Below are 26,158 nucleotides of genomic sequence, written 5' to 3'. Positions count from 1 at the left end.
CCTCATACAATCTGCCTCTTCCCCTAAAGTTGTATCTATGGTACATTCGTCTACTTGGACTGTGGCTTTGTTCCAAAATGATAACTCTTAATGTTTTTCATAAGATTCATCATTACCAGATCTGAAATTTGATATGGTTTTATTTCTAAATTAAAGCATTTTCAATTTTTGTTATCTTAGAAATAAAAGAATCAACAACAAGAACAAAATCATGGGGTATGTGTTCTTGCATGTTTAAAAATATCTAAGCATTTATTTGAGATTTTGACCTATTTTCTTTGGAGGAATTACATATTGTAGGTTCTTATTTTAAGATTCTTTTAAATCTTGACTGCCAGTAGTACTAATATTAAACAGATCACTAGATTGTGACATTTATATTCAGTTATGTAGGGATATACCACTCTATACAGTTTGTCTTGTTCATTTTTGTTCTTTTAGCTGATGTACATGTAATTTGACAGTTCAGACATTTAAAATGAATTAGCTGGAATTCAAGAATTTTTGGGGGCAATATTTTTAAAAGGTCATGTATTATGCTAGCAAAGAAATTTGTTTGTTAATAAAATGAAAGTGATCATTTTTATATTTCATATTTAAGATAATTGTTCAAATTTTCTTCTCACTTGCACTAGTGTAAATCAGAAGCAACTCCATAAATTAATGGATTCATATTGTAAATCCTATGACAAGAGAATTAGGCTACTACTAGAAGTTACTCATTTCAGATATACACTTCTTGTCTGAAATCTCTTATAAACATATACTACAGTTTGTAAACTTCACAATCACCTATACAAATTGATGTCTTCTGAAGCACCTAAACTAGTGTAGGTAGTTAAGAAATATTTTTAGTTTTGTGTTTGATGTCATGAATTCTTACGAGGCACATATAACCCTGGACTCAAGTCTTGGAATATAAATAGGGAACATATCTTCAGTTGATTTTAAAAAAGGTAAAATATATGTGCTTTTTACATTTATACATATTCGGTCACTAATTTGGTTCCTGAACAATTTTTTGGAAAATGTTTTAGTTCAGCAATTGATAAAGGTGAGAAAGTACGCCACTGCTGGTAATTTAAATTAAAAAAAAACAAAACCAAAACCCAACACAAACAACCTTTTATACTCTGAGTGATCAGGGATCTCTTTTATCCGAACATCAGTGTAGACCATGCTTGCATACTGATAAGTGATCTTGGTGGAGTTATAGTCAGAAAAATGACTCCATAGCACCTCTGTAGTTATGTTTTCTCCTAGGGAGCCAAATTTTCAAACAGGCTTTCACTCAGAATCTGAATTTGTATGTGAAAAGTGGGCAGTTGTGTATCTGCCAGACTTAACTGCGTAAGTCTGGATCTTTTAGCTTCATTGCAACACCTGACACATCCAGGGTGGCACCATTCCCAACAATCTCTTCTCCCTCACTCCAAATGGGGAATACAAGCAACAGACTGGATGTTCTCAGTGGGAAAATTGTGAAAATATGCAAACTGTTGAAATTCTCCAAAGAAGCCAGCACCAGCTGCAGCCAAGGAAGTACAGGAGTAAACCAGAGCCTTGCAGGCTGTGATTGCACCTTCGGTCGCCAGGTGGCCTAGTGGCTAGATTGTTGATCAGAGGTGATGGAGGGGGACCCAGACCCTCCCCAGGCCCTGTGTGGTTCAACCTCTAAACAGGGGTTGATAGGTCTGCTTCTTTGCCGGGGGATTCAAGACCTGTTTCCCTGGGTGATTTCCTATTAAAGTCTCTAATCTGAGGCATGACCCCACTATTTCAATTACCCCACCATTGGGGCTTAGCTGCAGGTTCCCCTTGCAGGGGAAGGCTTACTTGCCTCCAGTGGCTGCGCTGGCTGGCAGGTCACTGATCTGTTCCTTCAGGTAGGCAGAGTTCCTGCCTCCTCGCCAATCAGCCCCTAACTGAGCCACGCTCCCTTCTTTTCTCCTCCTCCAGGCCTGGCATTGGCTGCAGGTATAGCGGGGTCCATCTAGCTGAGCCCACAGGTTTTCTTTAACCCCTGCTGTGCCAGGCGACTGTTTCTCTGCTCCTTCACACCCCACCCCTCTTTATGACCTGATTTGGGGTCTGCCTGCCCTCCCACAATACTCTTCACCATCCCATGAGAAGAAGTCGGCATTCAGATGGCCTCTCCTTGCTCGATGCTGAATGTGGAAGGAGATGGGCTGGAGGGAGAGGTACCACCTCATAATTCGGGGATTTGTATCCTTTATGGCATGTAACCAGTGAAGAGGGACATAGTCAGTGACTAGTGTAAAGGGTGTACCCAGGAGGTAACAACAGAGTGAGTCCACAGCCCATTTTACTGCTAAGGCGTCTTCCTTGATTACAAAGCAGGCCTTTCTCCATTGGGAACAGCTTCCAGTTAATGTATAAGATGAGGTCTTTGTCACCTTCTAATACCTGGGATAAAATAGTCCCTAGGCCCACATTCGAGGTCTGTAACAAAAACCCCTTGGTGAAGTTGTGGCTATACAAGATGCGTACTTGACAAAGCTGGGCTTTCAGGGTTTGGAAAGCCTCCTCACAGGCTCTGGTCCACTGGATCTTTTGCGGGCTCTCATTCTTGAGCAGATTAGAAAGAGGGGCCACAATGGATGAAAACTCTGGAATAAAGTGGCAGTAGTATCCTGCCAGACCTACAAACCAGTGTAGTTGCTTCTTCGAGGAAGGTGAGGGTGCAGGTCTGGAGGGTATGGAACTTACAAATCAAAGGTCAGACTGTTCCCTTTCCTAAGGTGTACTGGAGATAGGTGGTCTCATCCTTACCAAGGTGACATTTAATGGAGTTCTGTCAGGCCAGCCTCATTGAGGGAGGTCACATGTTGCAAGTGGTCATGATAATAGATCACCACATCATTTACGTACACAGCTGTATACTGGCCTGGGGGTGAAGGACTCAGTCCATTAGTCATTGAAATGTGTCTGGGGCCCCATGCAATCTGAAGGGCATGGTCTAGAATTGAAAGAGCCCGAAGAGGGGTAGAAAAAGCTGTCTTTTCCCTGGACTTGGGTGTGAGGGGGATCTGCCAATATCCCTTTTTTAAGTCCTGAGTTGTCACGTACTTCACCTTTCTTAGCCAGTTGAACAGCTCATCTACACCAGGCATTGGGTACACGTTGAATTTTGATATTGCATTGACCTTGCAGAAGTCAATGCAAAAATCGAGTGGTCCCACTGGATTTAGGGACCAGTACCATGAGACTTTTCCAGTCACTGAAAGCCTCTGCAAAATCACCCCCAAGGCTAGCATTGAGTGGAGTTCTTGTTTCACATCTCCCTTAACTTCTGGGGCAGGGGCCGGCCAAGGGTTTTCCCTGACCTTAATTTCCGGTTCTGTCTGAATCTGATGGGTTATCAGGTGAGACTGCCCTCGCTGGGTAGAGAACACAGAAGAGAAGGCAGTGATCAATTGTTGTGCCTGATCTCTCTGCTGAGGGGTAAGGTTGTCCCCAATCTTGATCATACCCGGCACTGAGACCTCTGAAGCCTGATGGCCTACTTCTGGCTCTGGTGGAAGCTACTAATAAGCTTTTCTGGGCTTTCTACAGTTTTAAAAGCTTCACATGGTAGATTTGTCATACCTTACACTTGTTGGGTTGCCTGATTTTGTAGTTCACTTATCCCATGCATCGGAGGCCCCTTGCCAGCGGGCTAGGAGCTTCAACTCCAAACTGGGCAACAACAACAGTACCTGATTACAAGGCTGAAATTCTTCGAGGCATGGTCATTTATTGTAGGCCGCTTTTTGTGTGTCTTGGGCATATAAGAGGTTCTTCCTGGCAAACAAACCTAAAGCCTCCAGTTTCTTCCACAGGTTTAAGACATACTGCACATACTGTTGGCTTGAGACGGCTGTTCTTCCCTCATCTCCCAAACTAGGTATAAAATCCCTTGGGATTGCCTCCCATACAAAAGCTCCAACGGTGAGAAGCCAGTGGAAGACTGGGGAACTTCTCAAATTGCGAATAGAAGAGGAGGGAGTAGTTGGTCCCAATGTCAAACATCCATCAGGATGAACCTTTGGGGCATCATTTTTAGGGTTCTATTAAAGTGCTCCACCAGACTGTCCATTTGGAGGTGGTATACGGATGTTTGTAGAGTCTGGATTTTTAGTAAATGGCAGAGTTGTTTTATCGTCTGAGACATAAAATGTGTTTCTTGATCTGTGAAGATCTCTCGGTGCACCCTGACTCGAGCGAAGATACTCATGAGCGAAGGTACCCATAAGCTCCGTAGCCACTGTTTTGGCATTCATGGAGTGTAATGACACAGCTTCCAGATACCGGGTTGCATAGTCTACTACAACAAGAATGAACCAGTGTCCAGCTGTGCTCTTCAGAGGGCCAACTATGTTGACTTCAGTTTGTTCAAAAGGTACCCTTATAAGCGGGACAGGGATCAATGGGGCTTTCTCTGCTGACCGAGGTGCAGTGGCACAGAAATCCTCCATGTTTTTGTAGACCCTGAGCCAAAAGAACCGGGCCAGAACCCAGGCTAGCATCTTTTCCCTTTCCAGGTGCCCAGCAGCGGGTATGGCATGGGCAAGTCGCATGACCTTTTTCTGGTAGAGGCAGGGCACCAAGAGGTGATGTCAAACCTCTTCGATCTGCTGGTCTCTCTCTAAGTGGTATGGATGGTCACCCTGAATCTCAAAGTCTGGGAACTATCCCACTTGATGGGGTTCAATGGTTTTCCCATTTACTGCTGCCACCTGGGCGTCTGCTCAACTCAGTGTGTTGTCAGCCCATTGCTCTCCCACAAAGACAGAGAGGAAAGGCAGAATCTCTGACTCAAGTAGCAAGGAGAATTTCTTGCCTGGCTGGGAGTGGGGCTGGTCTGGCTGGGTTGGTGCTGAAGACTGAGATGTCTCCTCACCAGGTCTTCAACCTTTCCCACACCCGCAACGGTCATGCCTTCTGACTGACCCCTGGAGGAAGGGTTCCCCAGCCATCAGAAGAGGGTCCCACCAGCTCAGTTAACAACTCCCCAAAATAGCTCCCATCTCTGCCTAGAATAACTGGGTAGGCAAGTGTTGGGGCCAGATCGACCATCAGGGACTTCTCCCGTCTTCCCACCGTCAGTGTCACTTCTGTGTGGGGGTAGACCCTAATGTCTTCATGCACACACTGTAGCATAATAGTGCCCTGTGTTAGTACAAGGATCTGGGCAAGCCCCACTACCTCTCTCCCGTTTACTCATACCGGGATGTCAATTTAGTTTGGTTACCTCGATGCGCTTGGGTCTGCAGGGTCCAGATCTTCCCAAAAGCTGAATTCCATATAAGGACAGTCTCTGGACCAGTGCCCAGAATAGCCACATGTGAAACACCGGTCCAGATCTTGGGTGGTGAGGGTGGTTCCCTGTCTGGGCATCTGGGTGGTCTCTTTCTGATGGGCCTCCCCAAGTTCCAGGATGAGCCTGGCCCACTCCAGTGGACCAGTGGTTCCTCAACATGGGATTTGAGCAAATGGTTCTGGGCCTCTGGTTTTGGGACCTCCCAGACATTTTGGTCCTCGGGCCCTCTGGTAAAGGGGGAGCATGTCTATGCCCCTCAAGGGACTGGGGTTCACATGTGGTTCCATCCCTTGGTAGTATAGAGCTCTTGGTCCCAACCGATCCCTGGGGTGGGGTTAGGGGGTTGTCATCATGGATGACTTAGAAGCTAGGTAATTCTCAGTGAGCTGGATGGTGTCCATCATGGTCTCCGGATGGTGCCGCAACACCCACTCTCTTCCCCCAGGGAGAAAGATCTGGACAAACTGCTTTAGCGGGACCAGTTCAGTAAAACTGCACTCCTGACTTCTCCTCTGGCTTGAGCCATCTCCAGCACATGTTCCGCAGCTTTTGGGCAGCAGGCAGAGTTGGGCTTACATTGGGTACTGTTCCTCCCAGAAGCATTGACGGAATGTCTTCTCCGAGATGTCTAAGGCATCGAGGATTTTGGCCTTAACCAGGGCATATTCCTTGGTGGCAGCGGGGTCTAAAGCACAATATGTGGTCTATGTTATCCGCATTAAGTACAGGGCAAGCACTGAACCCCATTGGTCTTGGGGCCACTGGGCTACGACAGCTGCACCCTCAAAAGTTTCTAAGAAAGCCTCAAGATCATCATCACGCCCTATCTTGGTAAGCCTGATAGTTAGTTGGCTCTGCTGGAGCACTGGGTCATAGTATGGAGGCCACATGCTGGAACAGCTGCTGCTGCTGGGTTTGTCAATTCGTGAATTAACTGCTGCTGCTGCATGGCAATCTGCTGCAGGAGTTGCTGCTGTTGCTGTTGAGTGTTTTGCTCAGCCATCCATTTCAGTAGCTGCTCCATCTCCACTCAAAGGCTTTACCTTTGTTTGTTTTCATTTAAATTCCCTACAGAAGGGACCAGAATGCTGTGATTGTGTTTTTGGTGGCTAGGTGGTCTAGTGACTAGACTAATGGTCAGAGCAGTTGGAGGGGGACCTGGACCCTCCCCAGGGTCCTGTGCGGTTCAACCCCTAAAACAGGGGTTGATGGGTCTGCCTCTCTGCTGCATGGGGTGGCAGGGGGTTCAAGACCCATTTCCATGGGTGACTTCCTGTTAAAGTCTCTTTAATCTGGGGTGTGGCCCCACTAGTTCAATTACCTCACAGTAAGCAAGCTCCTCTTGGCAGGGAAAGGCGTATTTACCTCCAGTGGCTGCGTTGGCTGGTAGGTCGCTGATCCATCCCTTCAGGTAGGTGAACAGAGAGCTCCTGCCTCCTAGCCAATCAGCCCCCAACTGAGCCAAGCTCCCTTCTTTTCTCTCCCCTCCAGGCCTGGCACTGGCTGCAGGTATATTGGGGAAGGGCTAGCTGAGTCCACATGTTTTCTTTAACCTCTGCTGTGCCAGACAGCTGTTTCTGTGCGCCTTCACAGAGGCCTCATTGTTAGTGGACTCAGAGGAGTCTTCCATTCTGCAGCACCAGGGCCAGCAACACATGGGGAAATAATAATAATAACTGGTCGGAGGAGCCTTCACAGTCTCTTGACATACAGTCACTCAAGTCTCAGACATGGACTCTGAATTTGTCTTTTAATTTCTTGGCTTTTTCACTGGGTGTTGGGTATCTTTCATCCAGCCCCTATACACTACCACTAAAACCCTCAGCAACCAAACATCATGCTCCCTGCTTGTTATGCTTCTCACTCTTTTCTGTTTACTAACTCCTTCTCCCTCAGTTTCCCTCTACCTTTACCCAACTCACTTCTCATACTCCTATAATCCCTTCCTCAGATTCAACTTCAAGTGATCTGAACATAACTATATAGTGAATTAATCTTAATACTTTTGGGGTTTTCCTTTTAAGTCTTTCAGGGGCAAAGGTAACTTTTATGCAAAAAGAGATTTCTTTCCATTCTCTGGTTTTAATTTTACTCGGGGATCCCTTAGAGGGAGACAATTGTTCATTCCTTATCCTGCTCAGCCCCAGGAGATGTTCCCACAATGTCATAATCTTTCCTGACCTAAAGACCCTCTTCTGTCATTTATGAAATATGGTATGTTGTTTAGAAATCTAAAGGGCAAAAAATAGCTCATAGGGATCAAAACCTTTTGTGGGGGGTTTCTTATGAGCTAACACAACATTTTTATCGCTCCTACACTTAATCGCGTTGTTAGAAAGGTTGCATGCAGTAAATCTGAGGTATAGAAAATGGTAACTGACACTATTATTACATATGGATTTCAAAGTACATATTTGGCACAGGTCAGTGGATCTGCATCTGATTATAAAAGGGGTAAATATGGCCCAATCACTTACTTAAATTTAAGAGATTAAAATGATTGATAAAGTTGGTAAATCAAATTCTTACTGTTGACATTTCAATATTGACTTAGTCATTTGAGTTTTTTTAACAATATCGTTTGAGGCATACCATACAGAGGCACTAATTAGTGCTTTACCAAATATTAAATATTCCGCATAAAAACACACATGAATTAGCTCTAGCCATTCAGCAGCACTATGGCACAATGCTTTTATTATGCAACTATCCTGATTCATAAGCAGCAGCAAATTATTTTGGCTAGTTGACCAAAAACTCAATAAAATAAGAAAAGGAATTAAACTATTAGTTTTAATAGTTTCTAACCGTTTGCTACATTAGACTTAGAATTAGTAGAATTAGTAATAGATGCTAAAGTTGCTTCTCTCACAAAGGAAAAATATTTTACAGATATCTGGATATTTTAACTAAAATAAAACAACATTTTAATGGGGCTTATAATCATTGTTCATGCTGAAGAATTTGCAGATTTTACTTACATCAAGAGACCCTTCATTGATAACAATGAGTCCCATGTTCTTTTTCAAAAGTTTACACGAGTGACCTGTTAAAAAAAAGTTACAAATAACTGCTTTACCCTATAACATTTATAATTTAATCAAATGTTTCTTCTTTAAACTAAATATGAAATTTTGAAAAACAGTCAGTGTTGGCCTAACTCTGACCTACTGAGAACAATGGTAAAACATCTAACACATTAGCATAGCCATTTTGCTAAGATCATCATAGCTACTATAAAATTGCACAAATGTTTATAAATCCCACAACTTCCATGTACAAAAAACAACGTGACTGTGCAATTTAGGTGCTTGAATGCATAAATAGCCATGTTAGGGGTGTGTGCAAACACCTAAGGTGTGCATGATGCAGATAGGATATTTGTGCTTGTATGTTCAGCACATAGTAATGTATTGTACACAACTCTGTGTGCTTAAGAAAAAGTCTGGCCTATTCTTTACTGTATTTATCACAAGTAAAGAAAGGCAACTTTTTGGAATATAAAATGTAAAAATAATTCCAATGAGCACTATTTGGTCTGATAATATTTTCATCCTGTTCTTATGATGTTATCACTTGAACAGAACCATATTTTCACTAGATAAATGACTCTTACAGGATTTGTGAAAATTCCCAATAAAACATCCATAAGATGTATGTGACTTCACACATTCATATTAGTATTGACTCGGCATTCTACTAGGATAACCTTTTAGGAACAAGGAATAGAAATAGTCTATCTAGAACACTTTAATATTATAAGAAAAATAACAATCATGTAACAATACTAGGAATACCAAGCTTGCTGATTCAGTGACAAACTGGTTTTGTTTTTGTTCTCTTTGGCTCTGAGCTGGCAAACATCTATGCACATGTGTAAGTTTACTCCCATAACTAGTTCCATTAATATCAGTGAGCCTATATGCCTGAGTAAAGTGTTTGGAAGATGAGGCCCACTGTATTGATGCCTCTAGAACTCCTCTATATGAGAATGTCCCATGTGATCCACACCATAAGAATACATATCTACTTCAAATTGCTTTACAAAAATTAAAACCCTGTGCCATCCATCTGAACTTCATCTGCTTTTTAAAATTTATTTCCTTATAGAGCTGGAAGGAAAATGTGAATTTTTTTTTCTATTTATCTTTCTGGTGGGAGTTCAATAAAATGCTTTGCAGGAGTTCTGTGGTTTGAGGGTGGTCATACTTTGCAGCAGCATCTCTCAAATAAAACCTCAGAAAGAAATAGTTAAAAAATGTTAGGAACTTCCAGGACCAAAGTTTTGTTAAGATGGATTCGACTATAGATAGGTATCAATAATTTATGGAGCAAACAAATAAAATCCTTCAAGAACTACTTTTTAAGTGAACAAGCAGACGAAAGCCAGAAAATTCTAAATTAACATTGTACTATGAAATAAATTGGTCTCAAGCTTTTTTCTCAAAATACTGCATAATCAGCTAGCACTTAAATCCTGGAGTGCCACATGATACTGTTACCTCTACAATATACGCCGCTTGTCTGAAAGCATTTTTGCTCTAATTCCTTTACATCTTGGGTGGCTTTTGTCACTAGATTTTCAAAAAGATCTAACTACACCTCAAAATCAAATACAATACCAATGTTAATAGCAGTCTCTTGTTTGTCCCCAGTAAGAATCCAAATTTTGATGTCTGCTTTCATTAGAGTTTCTATCGTTTCAGGCACTTTGTCTTGCAGCTTGTCTTCAATGGCTGTAGCTCCGAGCAATTGAAGATTCTGTGAAAATGCAGAATTAAAGACACAACGAAAGGACTTCACATTGAAGTTTAGCTACTGAAATTTACAATTTTTTCCACAAACAGTAATTTAACATTTACTTTTCTGGACTCTTCACACACATCTCTTAAACTGTATTGATCACCTTGGTTTAAAGAACAAGATTTTCCAGACTATGTTGGCGAGTCTTGAAAGCTTCCCTTTTCAGTCTTCATAGGCTAGATCATCTAGTCTGATTTGTATAACATGGACCATAGAATTTCACCCAGTTACCCATGTACCGAGCTGAATAAATTGTGCCTGACTAAAGCATATCTTTCAGAAAGGCTTTCAGATCTTAAGACTTCTAGAGATGGAGAATCCACCACTTCCTTTGGTAGTTTGTTCCAATGGTTAAGCAACCTCACTGTTAAACTATACTTTATTTCTAATTTGAATTTGTCTGGCTTTAACTTCCAACCACTGGGGCTTGCTATGCCTTTCTCCATTAGGCTAGTTCATATCTTCTCAAGTGAAGGTACTTATACACCGTAATCATTTAATCTCTGACTCTTATCATTTTGATAAACTAAACAGATTGAGCTCTTCAAACCTCTCATTGTAAAGCATTTTCCCCAGCCCTTAAATAATTGTTGTGGTGTTTCTCTGCACCTTCTCCAATATTTCAAATATCCTTCTAAAACTGTAGCACTGGAACTAAGTGCAGTATTTCAGAACCTGTCTCATCGATGCTACCTGTAAGAATAAAATTGTTTCCACATACTTTCCTATTTCTACATGCAAGAATTGCATTAGACCTTGTTGCCACAGTTTTGCACTGGGAGCTCATGTTCTGTTTGTGCACTGTGACCCTTATATATCCTTTTCAGAGTCACTGCTTTCCAAGGTACAGTCCCCCATTGTATACCTATGGCCTGCATTCTTTGTTCCTAGATGTAGGCTCATGAATTTTGTTTGAATGGGCCCATTTTACCAAGCAATCCAGATCACTGTGTGTGTGACTAGTCTGCCCTCATCATTTACCATTCTGCCAATCTTTGTATTATCCACATATGTTATCAACAGGGATTTAATTTGTTTCTAGACTATTGATAATATTGAATAACACTGGGCCTAGAACTTACCCTTGTGGAATCCTTTTTGAGATCTGTCAGATAGCCAGTTCCTAATCCATTTAATGCGTGCTTGTATATTGCTAATTTTTTTAACAGTCTTGTCCAGTACTAAGTCATATGCCTAACATAAGTCTAAATATATTATATATCTTTGAAGTTACCTGTATCCACCAAACTTGCAATCTCATAAAAATATGAAATTAGGTTTGTCTGACAAGACCTATTTAAGAAACCCATGTTGATTGGGATTAATTATATTCTCATCCTTTAATTCTTTACTGATTGAATACTGTATCAGCTTTCCAATATTTTGCACATGATTGATGTCAAGCTAACTGGCCTATAATTCCCTGGTTAATCTCGTTAGCCCTTTCGAATATTGGCAGTCTTTTGGAATTTCCCCAGTATTCCAAGTTTTATTAAAAATTGACATGAACAGTAATCTTCTCAGATAATTCTGTTGACTTTTGGGTGCATGCTGTTCACGACTGCTGATTTTAAAATGTTTATCCCTAGTAGATGTTTAGATATTGCTCTTCTAGCACCAGATCCTTCTTTCTTCATCCAATTCCTCTCCCACCTTTGTGGCTTCTTAAATGCTGCCCTCATAATACATGGAACATCCTCCACTTTATTGCCTCTGGTTGTGCATCCAAAACTTGAGGCATGGAAGTCAGAAGTCACTTTTAAAAAATTGGGCCTAAGTGACTTGTCACAGGCCACAGAGGGCATGAATCTAAAAGAAGGGATTAGCACTAAGAAGTTTCTGGTTCTTACTACTGTACTCCAACCCCACTTTCTTTCTTTTAATATTTCCAAGTGCAACTGTCCTATTTCAGCCCAGTCAATGCTGAGAAGAAGGGATGGAACAATAATTAAGAGAGGTGGAGACAGTCTGTAGAGGTACTAAGCACCCTCAATTCCAATGGTTTAGAATTCCCCAGTTAGAATTATGGGTCCCTCAGCACCTCTGAAATTTGCGTCCTTTGTCTTCTTGTTAATACATTCTGGAAACTCTACTGACAACTGTCATAAACAGATAGCTAAGAGTTAACGTCTCTTTCACCTGGAAATAAGTATCTGAAGCACCTGACCAGAGGACCAATCAGGAAACAGGATTTTTTCAACTCTGGGTGGAGGGAAGTTTGTGTGTGAGTCCTTTGTTCTTGGTCTTCTGTCTGACTCTCTCTCGGCTATGAGGGGATTTCTATTTCCTGCTTTCTAATCTTCTGTTTCCAAGTTGTGAGTACAGAGATCATAAAAACAATAGGAGTTATTGTTTTTTTCTTTTGTATTTACATGTCTATAGTTGCTGGAGTGCTTTGAATTGTATTCTTTTTGAATAAGGCTGTTTATTCATATTTCTTTTAAGCAATTGACCCTGTATTTGTCACCTTAATACAGAGAGACTATTTTTATGTATTTTTCTTTCTTTTTATATAAAGCTTTCTTTTTAAGACCTGTTGGAGTTTTTCTTTAGTGGGGAACTCCAGGGAATTGAGTCTGCAGCTCACCAGGGAATTGGTGGGAGGAAGAAGTCTGGGGGAAATCTGTGTGTGTTAGATTTACTAGCCTGACTTTGCATTCCCTCTGGGTGAAGAGGGAAGTGCTTGTGTTTCCAGGACTGGAAATAGAGAGGGTGGACTCCCTCTGTTTAGATTCACGGAGTTTGCTTCTGTGTATCTCTCCAGGAACACCTGGAGGGGAGAAGGGAAAAGGTTTATTTCCCTTTGTTGTGAGACTCAAGGGATTTGGGTCTTGGGGTCCCCAGGGAAGGTTTTTGGGGGGACCAGAGTGCCCCAAAACACTCTAATTTTTTGGGTGGTGGCAGCTTTACCAGGTCCAAGCTGGTAACTAAGCTTGGAGGTTTTCATGCTAACCCCCATATTTTGGACGCTAAGGTCCAAATCTGGAACTAGGTTTATGACATGAGTGGCAATGGTGAGATAGAATCCAGAATCCAGTAGGAATATTATATTTTACTTTTCTCTGCTAAGGGCTTTTAAGCAGAAACAGTTTGGTTTTAAAAGGAACCAGAGATAATTTTTTTTCTCTGCTCTCTCTGGCAGTTGTGGCTTGCATATTAAGCAAGCAACCATTAAGAGACTATTAAGGGTCTTTTGTCACACAATAGCACTCCCATTAGGAGTCAAATATCAGCACTATATACATGCAAATAAAGTGGTTTTTCTGGTTTACTTTACATTGAAAAAATTAGCTAGAGGAAGAAAGGGAAAAAGGCACTGTTGCTAGGCAGACCCCAGGAGGCAACAGAGCCTGCAGTTCAGAAGATAAACACCGGAGGGCACCCCAACACAAGAAAACAAGATGTCACGAAAACCAGAGGCAGTACAGCTCGAAGAAATGGAAAAACAGATAGAACTGCTCAGAACACAGATGGCCAGAGATGAGGCAACTCACAAACAAGAGATGGAAAGGCTACAAAAACAAGAAGAAGCCAAAAATGCAGCCCACCACAGAAAACTACAAGAAGAAGAGGTAGCCTACCGCCGGGAAATGGAAAAACATGAAAAAGAAACTGAAGAGAAGGAAAAACAGAGAAAACATGAACTGGACTTAGCACAAGCTGGGCTAAATGCTCCAGCCAATCCTAACAACCCTTCGCCAATTATGGTTCCACATCACAGGAAATTTCCCACCTACAAGGCAGGTGATGACACCGAGGCCTTCTTGGAAAATTTTGAAAGAGCCTGTCTTGGGTACAGCATCCCTGAAGACCAGTACAAGGTAGAATTGAGGCCACAGCTCAGTGGACCTTTAGCAGAGATGGCAGCTGAAATGCCTAAGCAGCAAATGAACGACTATAAACTTTTTCAAACCAAGGCCAGATACAGAATGGGGATAACCCCGGATCATGCCCGTCGGCATTTCAGAACCCAAAAGTGGAAACCAGATGTGTCATTTCCCAAACACGCCTACTACGTTGGGAAAAATTATGAGGCCTGGATATCAGGACACAATGTTAAATCCTTGGAAGAACTGCACCTCCTCATACAAATGGAGCAGTTCTTGGATGGTGTTCCTGAGGACATAACACGGTACATACAAGATGGAAAACCCAAAAATCTTGCTGAGGCGGGGGAGATTGGAGCCAGATGGATGGAAGTGGCAGAAAGCAAGAAAGCTACGGTCAAGGGGAACGAATACCCCAGGGGGCACACCGACCATAAACCCTACAACCGAGGGCAGCCAAAAACCCCACCTACAACCCAAGTAAAGCCACAGACACACTATTCTTCCACCTCACCAGTCTCCAGTAACTCACCTCGACCCAGTGACCCATCAGATGGAAGATGCTTTAAGTGTAATGAACTGGGACATATCAAGGCCAACTGTCCAAAGAACGCCATCTGAGTGCAGTTCATTACACCACCATCACCCAAAAGATCCCCAGGCCCAGATGCTTCTCAAATACCCTTGGAGCAAAGGGAAAATTTGAGAGTGGGCGGAAAGAAGGTTACTGTGTGGAGAGACACGGGGGCACAAGTGTCAGCTATCCACCAATCCTTCGTAGACCCCAAATTCATCAACCCAAAGGCCCAAGTGACAATTTACCCCTTCATGTCACAAGCTGTAGACTTGCCTACAGCTCAACTGCCTGTCCAGTACAAAGGCTGGTCAGGAATGTGGACTTTTGCAGTCTATGACAATTATCCTATCCCCATGCTACTGGGGGAAGAATTGGCCAACCAGGTGAAGCGGGCCAAGAGAGTGGGAATGGTTACACGTAGCCAAACCAGGCAAGCTTCCAGACCCATTCCTGTTCCTGAGCCGTCCACAGGCGCCCCGTCTGTGTTACCAGAGACCCAGACAGAGGTAGTGGACCCGGATTCCATGCCAACCACTGAAACAGCCACGGCACCTCCAGTCCCAGGCCCGGAACTGGAACAGCAACCAGCACCAGCAAGTGCAACCACATCTTCAAACTCAATGCCAGAGGGCGCCAGCGAGCCAGAACTGGCAGAAGCAACAGACAGCCATACCCAAAAGGCTCAGCCAGAGCCTGAAATACCCTCAGGTGCACCAGCGGAGAGCGGTTCACCAGCAACGGAAACCACCCCATCACTTACATCGCTTTCAGAGGGACCAAGCCCAAGTCCACAGTCTGAGGAAGAACTGGTGACCCCAGCCTCAAGGGAACAGTTCCAGACTGAGCAGGAAGCAGATGACAGCCTTCAGAAAGCTTGGGCGGCGGCACGGAGCACCCCACCGCCTCTCAGCTCTTCTAATCGATCCCGGTTTGTTATAGATCAAAGACTTTTATACAAGAAGAATCTTTCTGGTGGACACCGGGAAGAATGGCAGCCGCAAAAACAGTTGGTGGTTCCAACTAAGTACCAGGGGAAGCTCTTAAGCTTAGCCCATGATCATCCCAGTGGCCATGCTGGGGTGAACAGAACCAAGGACTGGTTGTGGAAGTCCTTCCACTGGGAGGGGATGGGCAAAGATGTTGCCAAGTACGTCCGGTCTTGTGAGGTATGCCAAAGAGTGGGAAAACCCCAAGACCAGGTCAAGGCCCCTCTCCAGCCACTCCCCATAATTGAGGTCCCATTTCAGCGAGTAGCTGTGGATATTCTGGGTCCTTTCCCAAAAAAGACACCCAGGGGAAAGCAGTACGTACTGACTTTCGTGGACTTTGCTACCAGATGGCCGGAAGCAGTAGCTCTAGGCAACACCAGGGCTAACACTGTGTGCCTGGCCCTAACAGACATTTTTGCCAGGGTAGGTTGGCCCTCCGACATCCTTACAGATTCAGGATCTAATTTCCTGGCAGGGACCATGCAAAAACTGTGGGACATGCATGGGGTGAACCACTTGGTTGCCACCCCGTACCACCATCAAACCAATGGCCTGGTGGAAAGGTTTAATGGAACTTTGGCGGCCATGATACGTAAATTCATCAACGAATACTCCAATAATTGGGACCTAGTGTTGCAGCAGTTGCTGTTTGCCTACAGGGCTGTACCACATCCCAGTTTAGGGTTTTCACCGTTTGAACTTGTGTATGGTCACGAGGTTAAGGGACCATTACAGTTGGTGAAGCAGCAATGGGAGGGGTTTACGCCTTCTCCAGGAACTAACATTCTGGACTTTGTAAGCAACCTACAAAGCACCCTCCGACACTCTTTAGCCCTTGCTAGAGAGAACCTAAAGGATGCTCAGGAAGAGCAAAAGGCCTGGTATGACAGACATGCCAGAGAACGTTCCTTCAGATAGGAGACCAGGTTATGGTCTTGAAGGCGCAACAGGCCCATAAGATGGAAGCATCATGGGAAGGGCCATTCACGGTCCAAGAGCGCCTGGGAACTGTGAACTACCTCATAGCATTTCCCAATTCCTCACTAAAGCCCAGAGTTTACCATGTTAATTCTCTCAAGCCTTTCTATTCCAGAGACTTACAGGTTTGTCAGTTTACAGTCCAGGGAGATGATGCTGAATGGCCTGACGGTGTCTACCAGAACGGGAAAAAAGACTGTGGCGCGGAAGAAGTGAACCTCTCAACCACCCTGGAACGTCTGCAGCGGCGACAAATCAAGGAGCTGTGCACTAGCTTCGCCCCATTGTTCTCAGCCACCCCAGGACGGACTGAACGGGCATACCACTCCATTGACACAGGTAATGCTCACCCCATTAGAACCCCACCCTACCGGGTGTCTCCTCATGCCCAAGCTGCTATAGAAAGGGAGATCCAGAACATGCTACAGATGGGTATAATCCGCTCATCTACCAGTGCATGGGCATCTCCAGTGGTTCTGGTACCCAAACCAGATGGGGAAATACGCTTTTGCGTGGACTACCGTAAGCTAAATGCGGTAACTCGTCCGGACAACTATCCAATGCCACGCACCGATTAGCTACTGGAGAAGCTGGGACGTGCCCAGTTCATCTCTACAATAGACTTAACCAAGGGGTACTGGCAAGTACCGCTAGATGAACCTGCCAAGGAAAGGTCAGCAATCGTCACCCATGTGGGGGTGTATGTATTTAATGTCCTTCCTTTCGGCCTTCGAAATGCACCCGCCACCTTCCAGAGGCTGGTAGATGGTCTACTTGCAGGACTGGGAGAATATGCAGTTGCCTACCTCGATGATGTGGCCATTTTTTCAGACTCCTGGCCCGAACACCTACTACACCTGGAAAAGGTCTTTGAGCGCATCAGGCAGGCCGGACTAACTGTTAAGGCCAAAAAGTGTGAAATAGGCCAAAACAGAGTGACTTACCTGGGGCACCAGGTGGCTCCAGGAACTATAAACCCTCTACAGGCCAAGGTGGTTGCTATCCAAAAGTGGTCTGTCCCAAGGTCAAAGAAACAGGTCCAATGCTTCTTAGGCTTGGCCGAGTACTACCGCAACAACTATTTAAGAAAATGTTTATATTCTGCCTTTTGTTGCTTTATTTTTTTCCTTTAAATTTATTTTTATTAAACACCTGAGCAATAAATCTTGCTGTATTCATTAAATTTTCACTTTGGTTTTGTGCTTGGTGACCTTGGTAGTATTCTATTGTTCCCTCAATCTGAAAATTTATTAGTAGCTAAAAACACTCTCCCTGCAAAACATACTTTTTTACACATACATAATGTATTATTACAAAATGACTGAATGCATTTTCATCAGACTCTGAAAGAACAGCTGCTTTGGGGAACAGACCAAACATGAAAAATTTATATTTATTTATTTTTATTTATTTATTTATATGTTACTGAAAATGGGGTTTTAGAACTGCAGTACCATTTCAACACTATAGTATTGCTATTTCTTTTATTCTTTTTTTCAAATGTATAAAATAAGCTATCCTATGCTGTAAATTTCTATGGAAAAGGTCTATGCAATGCTACAATACAGCTTAGAAACCTAGCAATATATAACTGACTGATTTTTCTAGAAAGATCTGTATTCTTTCTTTTAGCCTTAGTATAATTTATTTTAAGATTAGGCTTGAACTCTGTATGTGTTTCTGTACACATGGTTTGAACAATTACACTAGACTTAATTTAAATTATTAACATTACTTTACATAGATGACTACACTGAAGGCAATGACATAATCTATACTGAATCTTGATAAAATCCCTATGATAAAATAGTTCCAATTTTGGGAATTTCAGCAAAAACAATTAATGGAAATATTTTTAGCATCTGAAGCATGCCAGCTGGTATATCATAACAACATTATTTTAAAAAGGAGGGATTACTTACTAGCAATCCTGGTTTTCTGAAAATGGTTCCTCTGCATATTCCCACTTGTGGGTTATAATGCCTCTGGCGCCAAGCTAACAAATTTTTCTAGTGAGCACTGATAGCTAGGGCTGCTCCTCCATCCCCCTCAGAGAGGATTCCGTGTGTATAAAACCACCCTTTAGCTCCTTCTCTAGCTTCAGAATGATCTTCCTGAAATTTCAAAGGAGCGGGGAAAGAAGGCGAGGAGTGTGAGTATGCAGAGGAAACACACTCGAAGAACAACACTAACTAGCAAGTAACCCCTCTTTTTTTTCTTCTTCCTTCTTCTTAGAGTGCCCTCGGCATAGTCTTTTTTGTGAGAGAGAAGCAATCAGTACAAGCCCTTAGGAAGAAATTCTAGGTGAAAAGGACCGCAGAACTTCCTCAACAGGCATAAGCACTAGATTACATTGGAAGTGACCACAATTTCAGTTTCCCACATCAGACTTCAGTGAGGAACAATTATTTTTAAGTAAATACATATACAACCTTAAGCAACAGCTTTGAAAACTGTACAAAGAAAACAAAAGGCTTGAAATGGATGCAGTCTTCAGACTAGTTGAATAACTTTTGATATATGCAGGTGAATGAGCACCTGGCAAGTCTTAATAAGGTTATAAAAGATACTTGGGAGAATGCACACAAGCTGCTGGTCTGTTTAACATAACACCAGAGATGATGCGACACCAGAAATAGTGATTTTAAGACACTGACTGATCAAATATACCATATGGACTAGTTCACAGAAGACTGGCTATTTTGCCTGTATCTCACTACGTCCAGGCAGTAGTTATGGATGTGACAAATATTCTCTTGGGTATATGGTGTGGCAGATCTGAGAGCATAGAAGCATGAAAACCTCAGACTATTTTATCTATAAAAGATATATTTATCTTTGTAAATTATGAACTGTATTCCATGGAGGAGGGTTACAGAGCTTCCTGCAGGAACTAAAATCACTGGAGGGTAATTAATGCAAATCCCTGGACAGAAACACTGGAGAAGTACCACCTCCCAATGGGAAATAGCATATACACCTCTACCCTGAGGTAACGCTGTCCTCAGGAGCCAAAAAATCTTACCATGTTATAGGTGAAACCGCATTATATCGAACTTGCTTTGATCCGCCGGAGCGTGCAGCCCCGCTCCCCGGAGCACTGCTTTACCACATTATATCCGAATTCATGTTCTATTGGGCTGTGTTATATCAGGGTAGCAGTGTAATGGTTTTGACTGGGTTAAAGAGGGCCAGAAAACAAAAGCCCCAAACTATATAAAAGCTTAGCTCGAGATGACTCAGAGGGTCACAAGATTCTGAAATAAAAAATGGACAAACTTGTGTATGGACCTACCAGGATCCCATGTGGATGATAGGTAATACCTGGTATGCTTAGCATGTGAGTATTCTGTTTACTGATTGATATGTTTTTGTCTTATATATACTGTGCTCTGTGAGAGCTGTCTGATCATTGGTAAACTATGTCATAGTACTGGAAGACTGCAGAAATGCAGGTGCTAAAGTAAGATCTGCTGGGATAATCACAGTGAATTGCAATGGAATTGCAGCCTAAATCTCCAGTCTGAAGGAAGAAGGTATGTTCCTGCCCTGAGAAACAGGATGTTTAAAAGGTATGAGCCTGTGTGGAGTGTCTGCAAAGAAGATATGAAGAAGTCAGAGGTGCAGCTACCCTGTGACAAATGGCACAGATGATATTGTGACATTTGTCAGACCAGAGATTCCAAGAGCTTTGAGAAACAAGACTCCAACCCCAAATCAAAAGAGATAGGTGCACCACAGGAAATACCCCTGGGGCAGCTAAAAGGGTATGTCCTCCCTGTGGTACTCACAGCACAACCATAGTTCACACTCCATATTCCTTTGGTGCTCTGAGCAGGTGAAGATGAAAGCTGAAGTCACAACCCATGCAGCCTGCATGAACACATAACATGGCTCTGAATGTTTTCAAAGTGTAAAAGATGGCAAGGTTTAACACAAGAGGGTTTTGTTTGGTCAAAAACTCTTGCTTTTCAATTAAAAGAAAACCCACTAGACTTCTGAGAAACACTCTCATCAAGCATGTCAATCTGAGACAATTCAGGAGATGAAGTTGGGAATAAGAATTTAAGACAAAATTCCAGTAATTTGGAAAGTGGTGCTATCATCAGAACTAGGAAGTTTGAATCAAACTTGTAAGACCTCGTTATGGCTTTGACAATGACAATATCTTTGCCATGTGTGTCTGCAGGTCAGTCAGATCTTCTGATCCTATGGAATCAGAGGGCACACAATGTAATTACTGATTCCTGTCCAAGAAATGGGAGCTTGTTATTGGCAAAGGGTCTTGTTTCACCCTGAAGCAGAAATGGTGACAATGGGTATTCTCCTTGGTAATAAAGAAGCCTGGTCTGGACATACTCCCTTTACATAATGGCAGACTGAGGCCAAAATAAGACATCTGTGATTTTGGCAGATGGGTTTATAGTTTTGAAGCAGCAGATGTGATATATCTTGATTTTTAGTTAGGCTTTTGACACAGTTCCACATTCTGATAAGTAAATAAGGGAAATGTGGTTTAGGTGAAATTACTTTGAAGTTGGTGCAAAACTGACTGAAAAACACATATTTAAAGAGTTATCGCTGGTTCAATTTCAAAATATGAAGATGTATCAGTGGGGTTCCCCAAGGGCCTGTGCTGGGTCTGGTACATATCAATATTTTCACTAATGACTTGGATAATGGAATAGAGAGTGTGCTTGCAACTTCTGTGGATGACACCAAGCTGGGTTTGCAAGCACTTTGGAAGACAGGATCAGAATTCAAAATGACCTTGATAAATTGGAGAATTGGTCTGAAATCAACAAGACGAAATCCAATAAAGTACTACAGTTAGGATGGAAAAATCCCATGCACAAATACAAAATGGGGAATAACTGGCCAGATAATACTACTGAAAAGGATCGAATGGTTATAGTGGATCACAAATTAAATATGAGCCAACAAAGTGATGAAGTTGCAAAAAAAGGCTAATATTCTGTGATATTGTAATGGGGTCAGCAGCCACTTCTTGCGAGCACCCACTTTGGATGGGTGTGTTCACAGTCTTTAAATCAGTCCAGCCCAGGTATGGGGCTGTATCATAACCTTAGTCCCAGATTTGGACCTTAGCGTCCAAAATATGGGGGTTAGCATGAAAACCTCCAAGCTTAGTTACCAGCTTGGACCTGGTACCTGCTGCCACCACCCAAAAATTTAGAGTGTTTTGGGGCACTCTGGTCCCCCTGAAAAACCTTCCCTGGGGACCCCAAGACCCAAATCCCTTGAGTCTCACAACCAAGGGAAATAATCCTTTTTCCCTTCCCCCCTCCAGGTGCTCCTGGAGAGATACACAGACACAAGCTCTGTGAATCCAAACAGAGTGACTCCCCCTCTCCGTTCCCAGTCCTGGAAACCAAAAGCACTTTCCTATTCCCCCAGAGGGAATGCAAAATCAGGCTAGCAAATCCAACACACAGATCTCCCCGATTTCTTCCTCCCACCAATTCCCTGGTGAGTACAGACTCAATTTCCCTGAAATTTCCCAGTAAAGAAAACTTCAACAGGTCTTAAAAGAAAGCTTTATATAAAAAAGAAAGGAAAAATACATACAAATGGTCTCTCTGTATTAAGGTGATAAAATACAGGGTCGATTGCTTAAAAGAATATTGAATAAACAGCCTTATTCAAAAAGAATACAAATCAAAGCATTCCAGCACTTATATTCATGCAAATACCAAAGAAAAGAAACCATCTAACTTACTATCTGATCTCTTTGTCCTTACACTTAGAAACAGAAGACTAGAAAGCAGAAACTACTTCTTCAAAGCTCAGAGAAAGCAGGCAGACAGACAAAAGACTCAGACACAAACTTCCCTCCACCCAGAGTTGAAAAAATCCGGTTTTCTGATTGGTCCTCTGGTCAGGTGCTTCAGGTGAAAGAGACATTAACCCTTAGCTATCTGTTTATGACACGCCCCCCAAATTGCAGACAGTGGGGAAGCTCACTGGCGGCGATTTCCTTCTAGAACTTTAAAATAAACAGATTACTACAACACATGCACCTTTACATATACTACTAAGTATATAACTAACAGACTTCTACATTTTAAGAACACTTTTTAACTACTGAATTCTGGGAAACTCTCATGGGAGAGTGCATCAGCAACTTTATTAGAAGCTCCTGTGATGTGTTGAATTTCAAAATCAAAATCTTGGAGAGCTAAACTCCAACGAAGAAGTTTCTTGTTGTTCCCCTTGGCAGTATGAAGCCACTTTAGTGCAGCATGGTCAGTTTGTAGTTGGAACCGCCGTCCCCAAACATATGGGCGTAGCTTTTCCAGGGCGTACACAATGGCATAGCATTCCTTTTCACTGACTGACCAGTGACTTTCCCTCTCAGACAGTTTCTTACTGAGAAACACGACAGGATGGAAGTTGTGAACTGTTGCTTCCTGCATGAGCACTGCTCCTATACCACGCTCAGATGCATCTGTGGTTACTAGGAATGGCTTGTCAAAGTCCGGGGCCCTGAGCACAGGGTCAGACATGAGCATCGCCTTAAGCTGGGTAAAGGCCTTTTGACACTCATCAGTCCACTTAACGGCATTTGGCTGGGTCTTTTTGGTCAGGTCGGTTAATGGGGCAGCGATTTGGCTGTAGTGTGGTACAAATCGCCTGTAGTATCCGGCCAAGCCTAAGAAGGATTGGACCTGCTTCTTGGACCGTGGGACAGGCCACTTTTGGATAGCATCCACCTTGGCCTGTAGGGGGTTTATGGTTCCTCGACCCACCTGGTGCCCCAGGTAAGTCACTCTGTTTTGGCCTATTTGACACTTTTTGGCCTTAACAGTTACTCCTTCCTGCCTGATGCGCTCAAAGACCTTTTCCAGGTGTAGTAGGTGTTCGGGCCAGGAGTCTGAAAAAATGGCCACATCATCGAGGTAGGCAACTGCAAATTCTCCCAGTCCAGCTAGTAGACCATCTACCAGCCTCCGGAAGGTGGCGGGTGCATTTCGAAGGCCGAAAGGAAGGACATTGAATTCATACACCCCCGAATGGGTGACGAATGCTGACCTCTCCTTGGCAGGTTCATCTAGCGGTACTTGCCAGTACCCCTTGGTTAAGTCTATTGTAGAGATGAACTGGGCACGTCCCAACTTCTCCAATAGCTCATCGGTACGTGGCATTGGATAGTTGTCCGGACGAGTTACCGCATTTAGCTTACGGTAGTCCACGCAAAAGCGTATTTCCCCATCTGGTTTGGGTACCAGAACCACTGGAGATGCCCATGCACTGGTAGATGGGTGGATTATACCCATCTGTAGCATGTTCTGGATCTCCCGTTCTATAGCAGCTTGGGCATGAGGAGACACCCGGTAGGGTGGGGTTCTGATTGGGTGAGCATTACCTGTATCAATGGAGTGGTATGCCCGTTCAGTCCGTCCTGGGGTGGCTGAGAACAATGGGGCGAAGCTAGTGCACAGCTCCTTGATTTGTCGCCGCTGCAGACGTTCCAGGGTGGTTGAGAGGTTCACCTCTTCCACGCCACCGTCTTTTTTCCCGTCGTAGTAGACACCGTAAGGCCACTCAGCATCATCTCCCTGGACTGTAAACTGACAAACCTGTAAGTCTCTGGAATAGAAAGGCTTGAGAGAATTAACATGGTACACTTTAGGCTTTAGTGAGGAATTGGGAAATGCTATGAGGTAGTTTACAGCTCCCAGGCGCTCTTGGACCGTGAATGGCCCTTCCCATGATGCTTCCATCTTATGGGCCTGTTGCGCCTTCAAGACCATAACCTGGTCTCCTACCTTGAAGGAACGTTCTCTGGCATGTCTGTCATACCAGGCCTTTTGCTCTTCTTGAGCATCCTTTAGGTTCTCTCTAGCAAGGGCTAAAGAGTGTCGGAGGGTGCTTTGTAGGTTGCTTACAAAGTCCAGAATGTTAGTTCCTGGAGAAGGCGTAAACCCCTCCCATTGCTGCTTCACCAACTGTAGTGGCCCCTTAACCTCGTGACCATACACAAGTTCAAATGGTGAAAACCCTAAACTGGGATGTGGTACAGCCCTGTAGGCAAACAGCAACTGCTGCAACACTAGGTCCCAATTATTGGAGAATTCGTTGATGAATTTTCGTATCATGGACCCCAAAGTTCCATTGAACCTTTCCACCAGGCCATTGGTTTGATGGTGGTATGGGGTGGCAACCAAGTGATTCACCCCATGAGTTTCCCACAGTTTTTCCATGGTCCCTGCCAGGAAATTAGACCCTGTATCTGTAAGGATGTCGGAGGGCCAACCTACCCTGGCAAAGATGTCTGTTAAGGCCAGGCACACAGTGTTAGCCCTGGTGTTGCCTAGAGCTACTGCTTCCGGCCATCGGGTAGCAAAGTCCACTAAAGTCAGTACGTACTGCTTTCCTCTGGGCGTCTTTTTTGGGAAAGGGCCCAGAATATCCACAGCTATTCGCTGAAATGGGACCTCAATTATGGGGAGTGGCTGGAGAGGGGCCTTGACCTGGTCTTGAGGCTTTCCCACTCTTTGGCATACCTCACAAGACCGGACATACTTGGCAACGTCCTTGCCCATCCCCTCCCAGTGGAAGGACTTCCCCAACCGGTCTTTGGTTCTGTTCACCCCAGCATGGCCACTGGGATGATCATGGGCTAAGCTTAAGAGCTTCCCCTGGTACTTAGTTGGAACCACCAACTGTTTTTGCGGCTGCCATTCTTCCCGGTGTCCACCAGAAAGAATGTCCTTGTATAAAAGTCCTTGGTCTATAACAAACCAGGATCGATTAGAAGAGCTGAGAGGCAGTGGGGTGCTTCGTGCCGCCGCCCACGCTTTCTGAAGGCTGTCATCTGCTTCCTGCTCAGTCTGGAACTGTTCCCTTGAGGCTGGGGTCACCAGTTCTTCCTCAGACTGTGGACTTGGGCTTGGTCCCTCTGGAAGCGATGTAGGTGGTGGGGTTGTTTCCGTTGCTGGTGAACCGCTCTCCGCTGGTGCACCTGAGGGTATTTCAGGCTCTGGCTGAGCCTTTTGGGTATGGCTGTCTGTTGCTTCTGCCAGTTGTGGCTCGCTGGCGCCCACTGGCGTTGAGTTTGAAGATGGGGTTGCAATCGCTGGTGCTGGTTGCGGTTCCAGTTCCGGGCCTGGGACTGGAGGTGCTGTGGCTGTTTCAGTGGTTGGCATGGAATCTGGATCCACTACCTCTGTCTGGGTCTCTGGTAACCCAGACTGGGCGTCTGTGGACGGTTCAGGAACAGGAATGGGTCTGGAAGCTTGCCTGGTTTGGCTACGTGTAACCATTCCCACTCTCTTGGCCCGCCTCACCTGGTTGGCCAAGTCTTCCCCCAGTAGCATGGGGATAGGATAATTGTCATAGACTGCAAAAGTCCACATTCCTGACCAGCCTTTGTACTGGACAGGCAGTTGAGCTGTAGGCAAGTCTACAGCTTGTGACATGAAGGGGTAAACTGTAACTTTGGCCTTTGGGTTGATGAATTTGGGGTCAACGAAGGATTGGTGGATAGCTGACACTTGTGCCCCCGTGTCTCTCCACGCAGTAACCTTCTTTCCGCCCACTCTCAAATTTTCCCTTCGCTCCAAGGGTATTTGAGAGGCATCCGGGCCTGGGGATCTTTGGTGTGATGGTGGTGTAATGAATTGCACTCGCATGGTGT

General features: G+C 43.9%; 2 protein-coding genes across 6 annotated transcripts in view; one reads left to right on the top strand and one right to left on the bottom strand.

The window, feature by feature from the left end:
* The window catches only part of ATP8A1 (ATPase phospholipid transporting 8A1), a 267,561-nt gene that overhangs the window by 92,043 nt on the left and 149,360 nt on the right, over positions 1-26,158 (bottom strand). For all 5 annotated transcript variants that reach the window (XM_050947405.1, XM_050947406.1, XM_050947404.1 and 2 more), the window contains 2 exons: positions 9,946-10,084; positions 8,305-8,369 (listed from right to left, as the gene is read on the bottom strand). In XM_050947405.1, the coding sequence (XP_050803362.1) occupies positions 8,305-8,369; positions 9,946-10,084 (204 nt within the window). The remainder of the gene's footprint in view (positions 1-8,304; positions 8,370-9,945; positions 10,085-26,158) is intronic.
* The window catches only part of LOC127048267 (uncharacterized), a 426,185-nt gene continuing 413,398 nt past the window's right edge, over positions 13,372-26,158 (top strand). Inside the window, exon 1 of the mRNA XM_050947909.1 lies at positions 13,372-14,676. Coding sequence (XP_050803866.1) covers positions 13,528-14,574 — 1,047 coding nt within the window. The 5' untranslated portion in view covers positions 13,372-13,527 and the 3' untranslated portion in view covers positions 14,575-14,676. The remainder of the gene's footprint in view (positions 14,677-26,158) is intronic.

This window comes from Gopherus flavomarginatus, chromosome 3, assembly GCF_025201925.1.
Source record: "Gopherus flavomarginatus isolate rGopFla2 chromosome 3, rGopFla2.mat.asm, whole genome shotgun sequence".
NCBI lineage: Eukaryota > Metazoa > Chordata > Testudines > Testudinidae > Gopherus > Gopherus flavomarginatus.
Note: the sequence above shows the minus strand (reverse complement) of the source record. Positions and strands in the feature narration are given on the sequence as shown.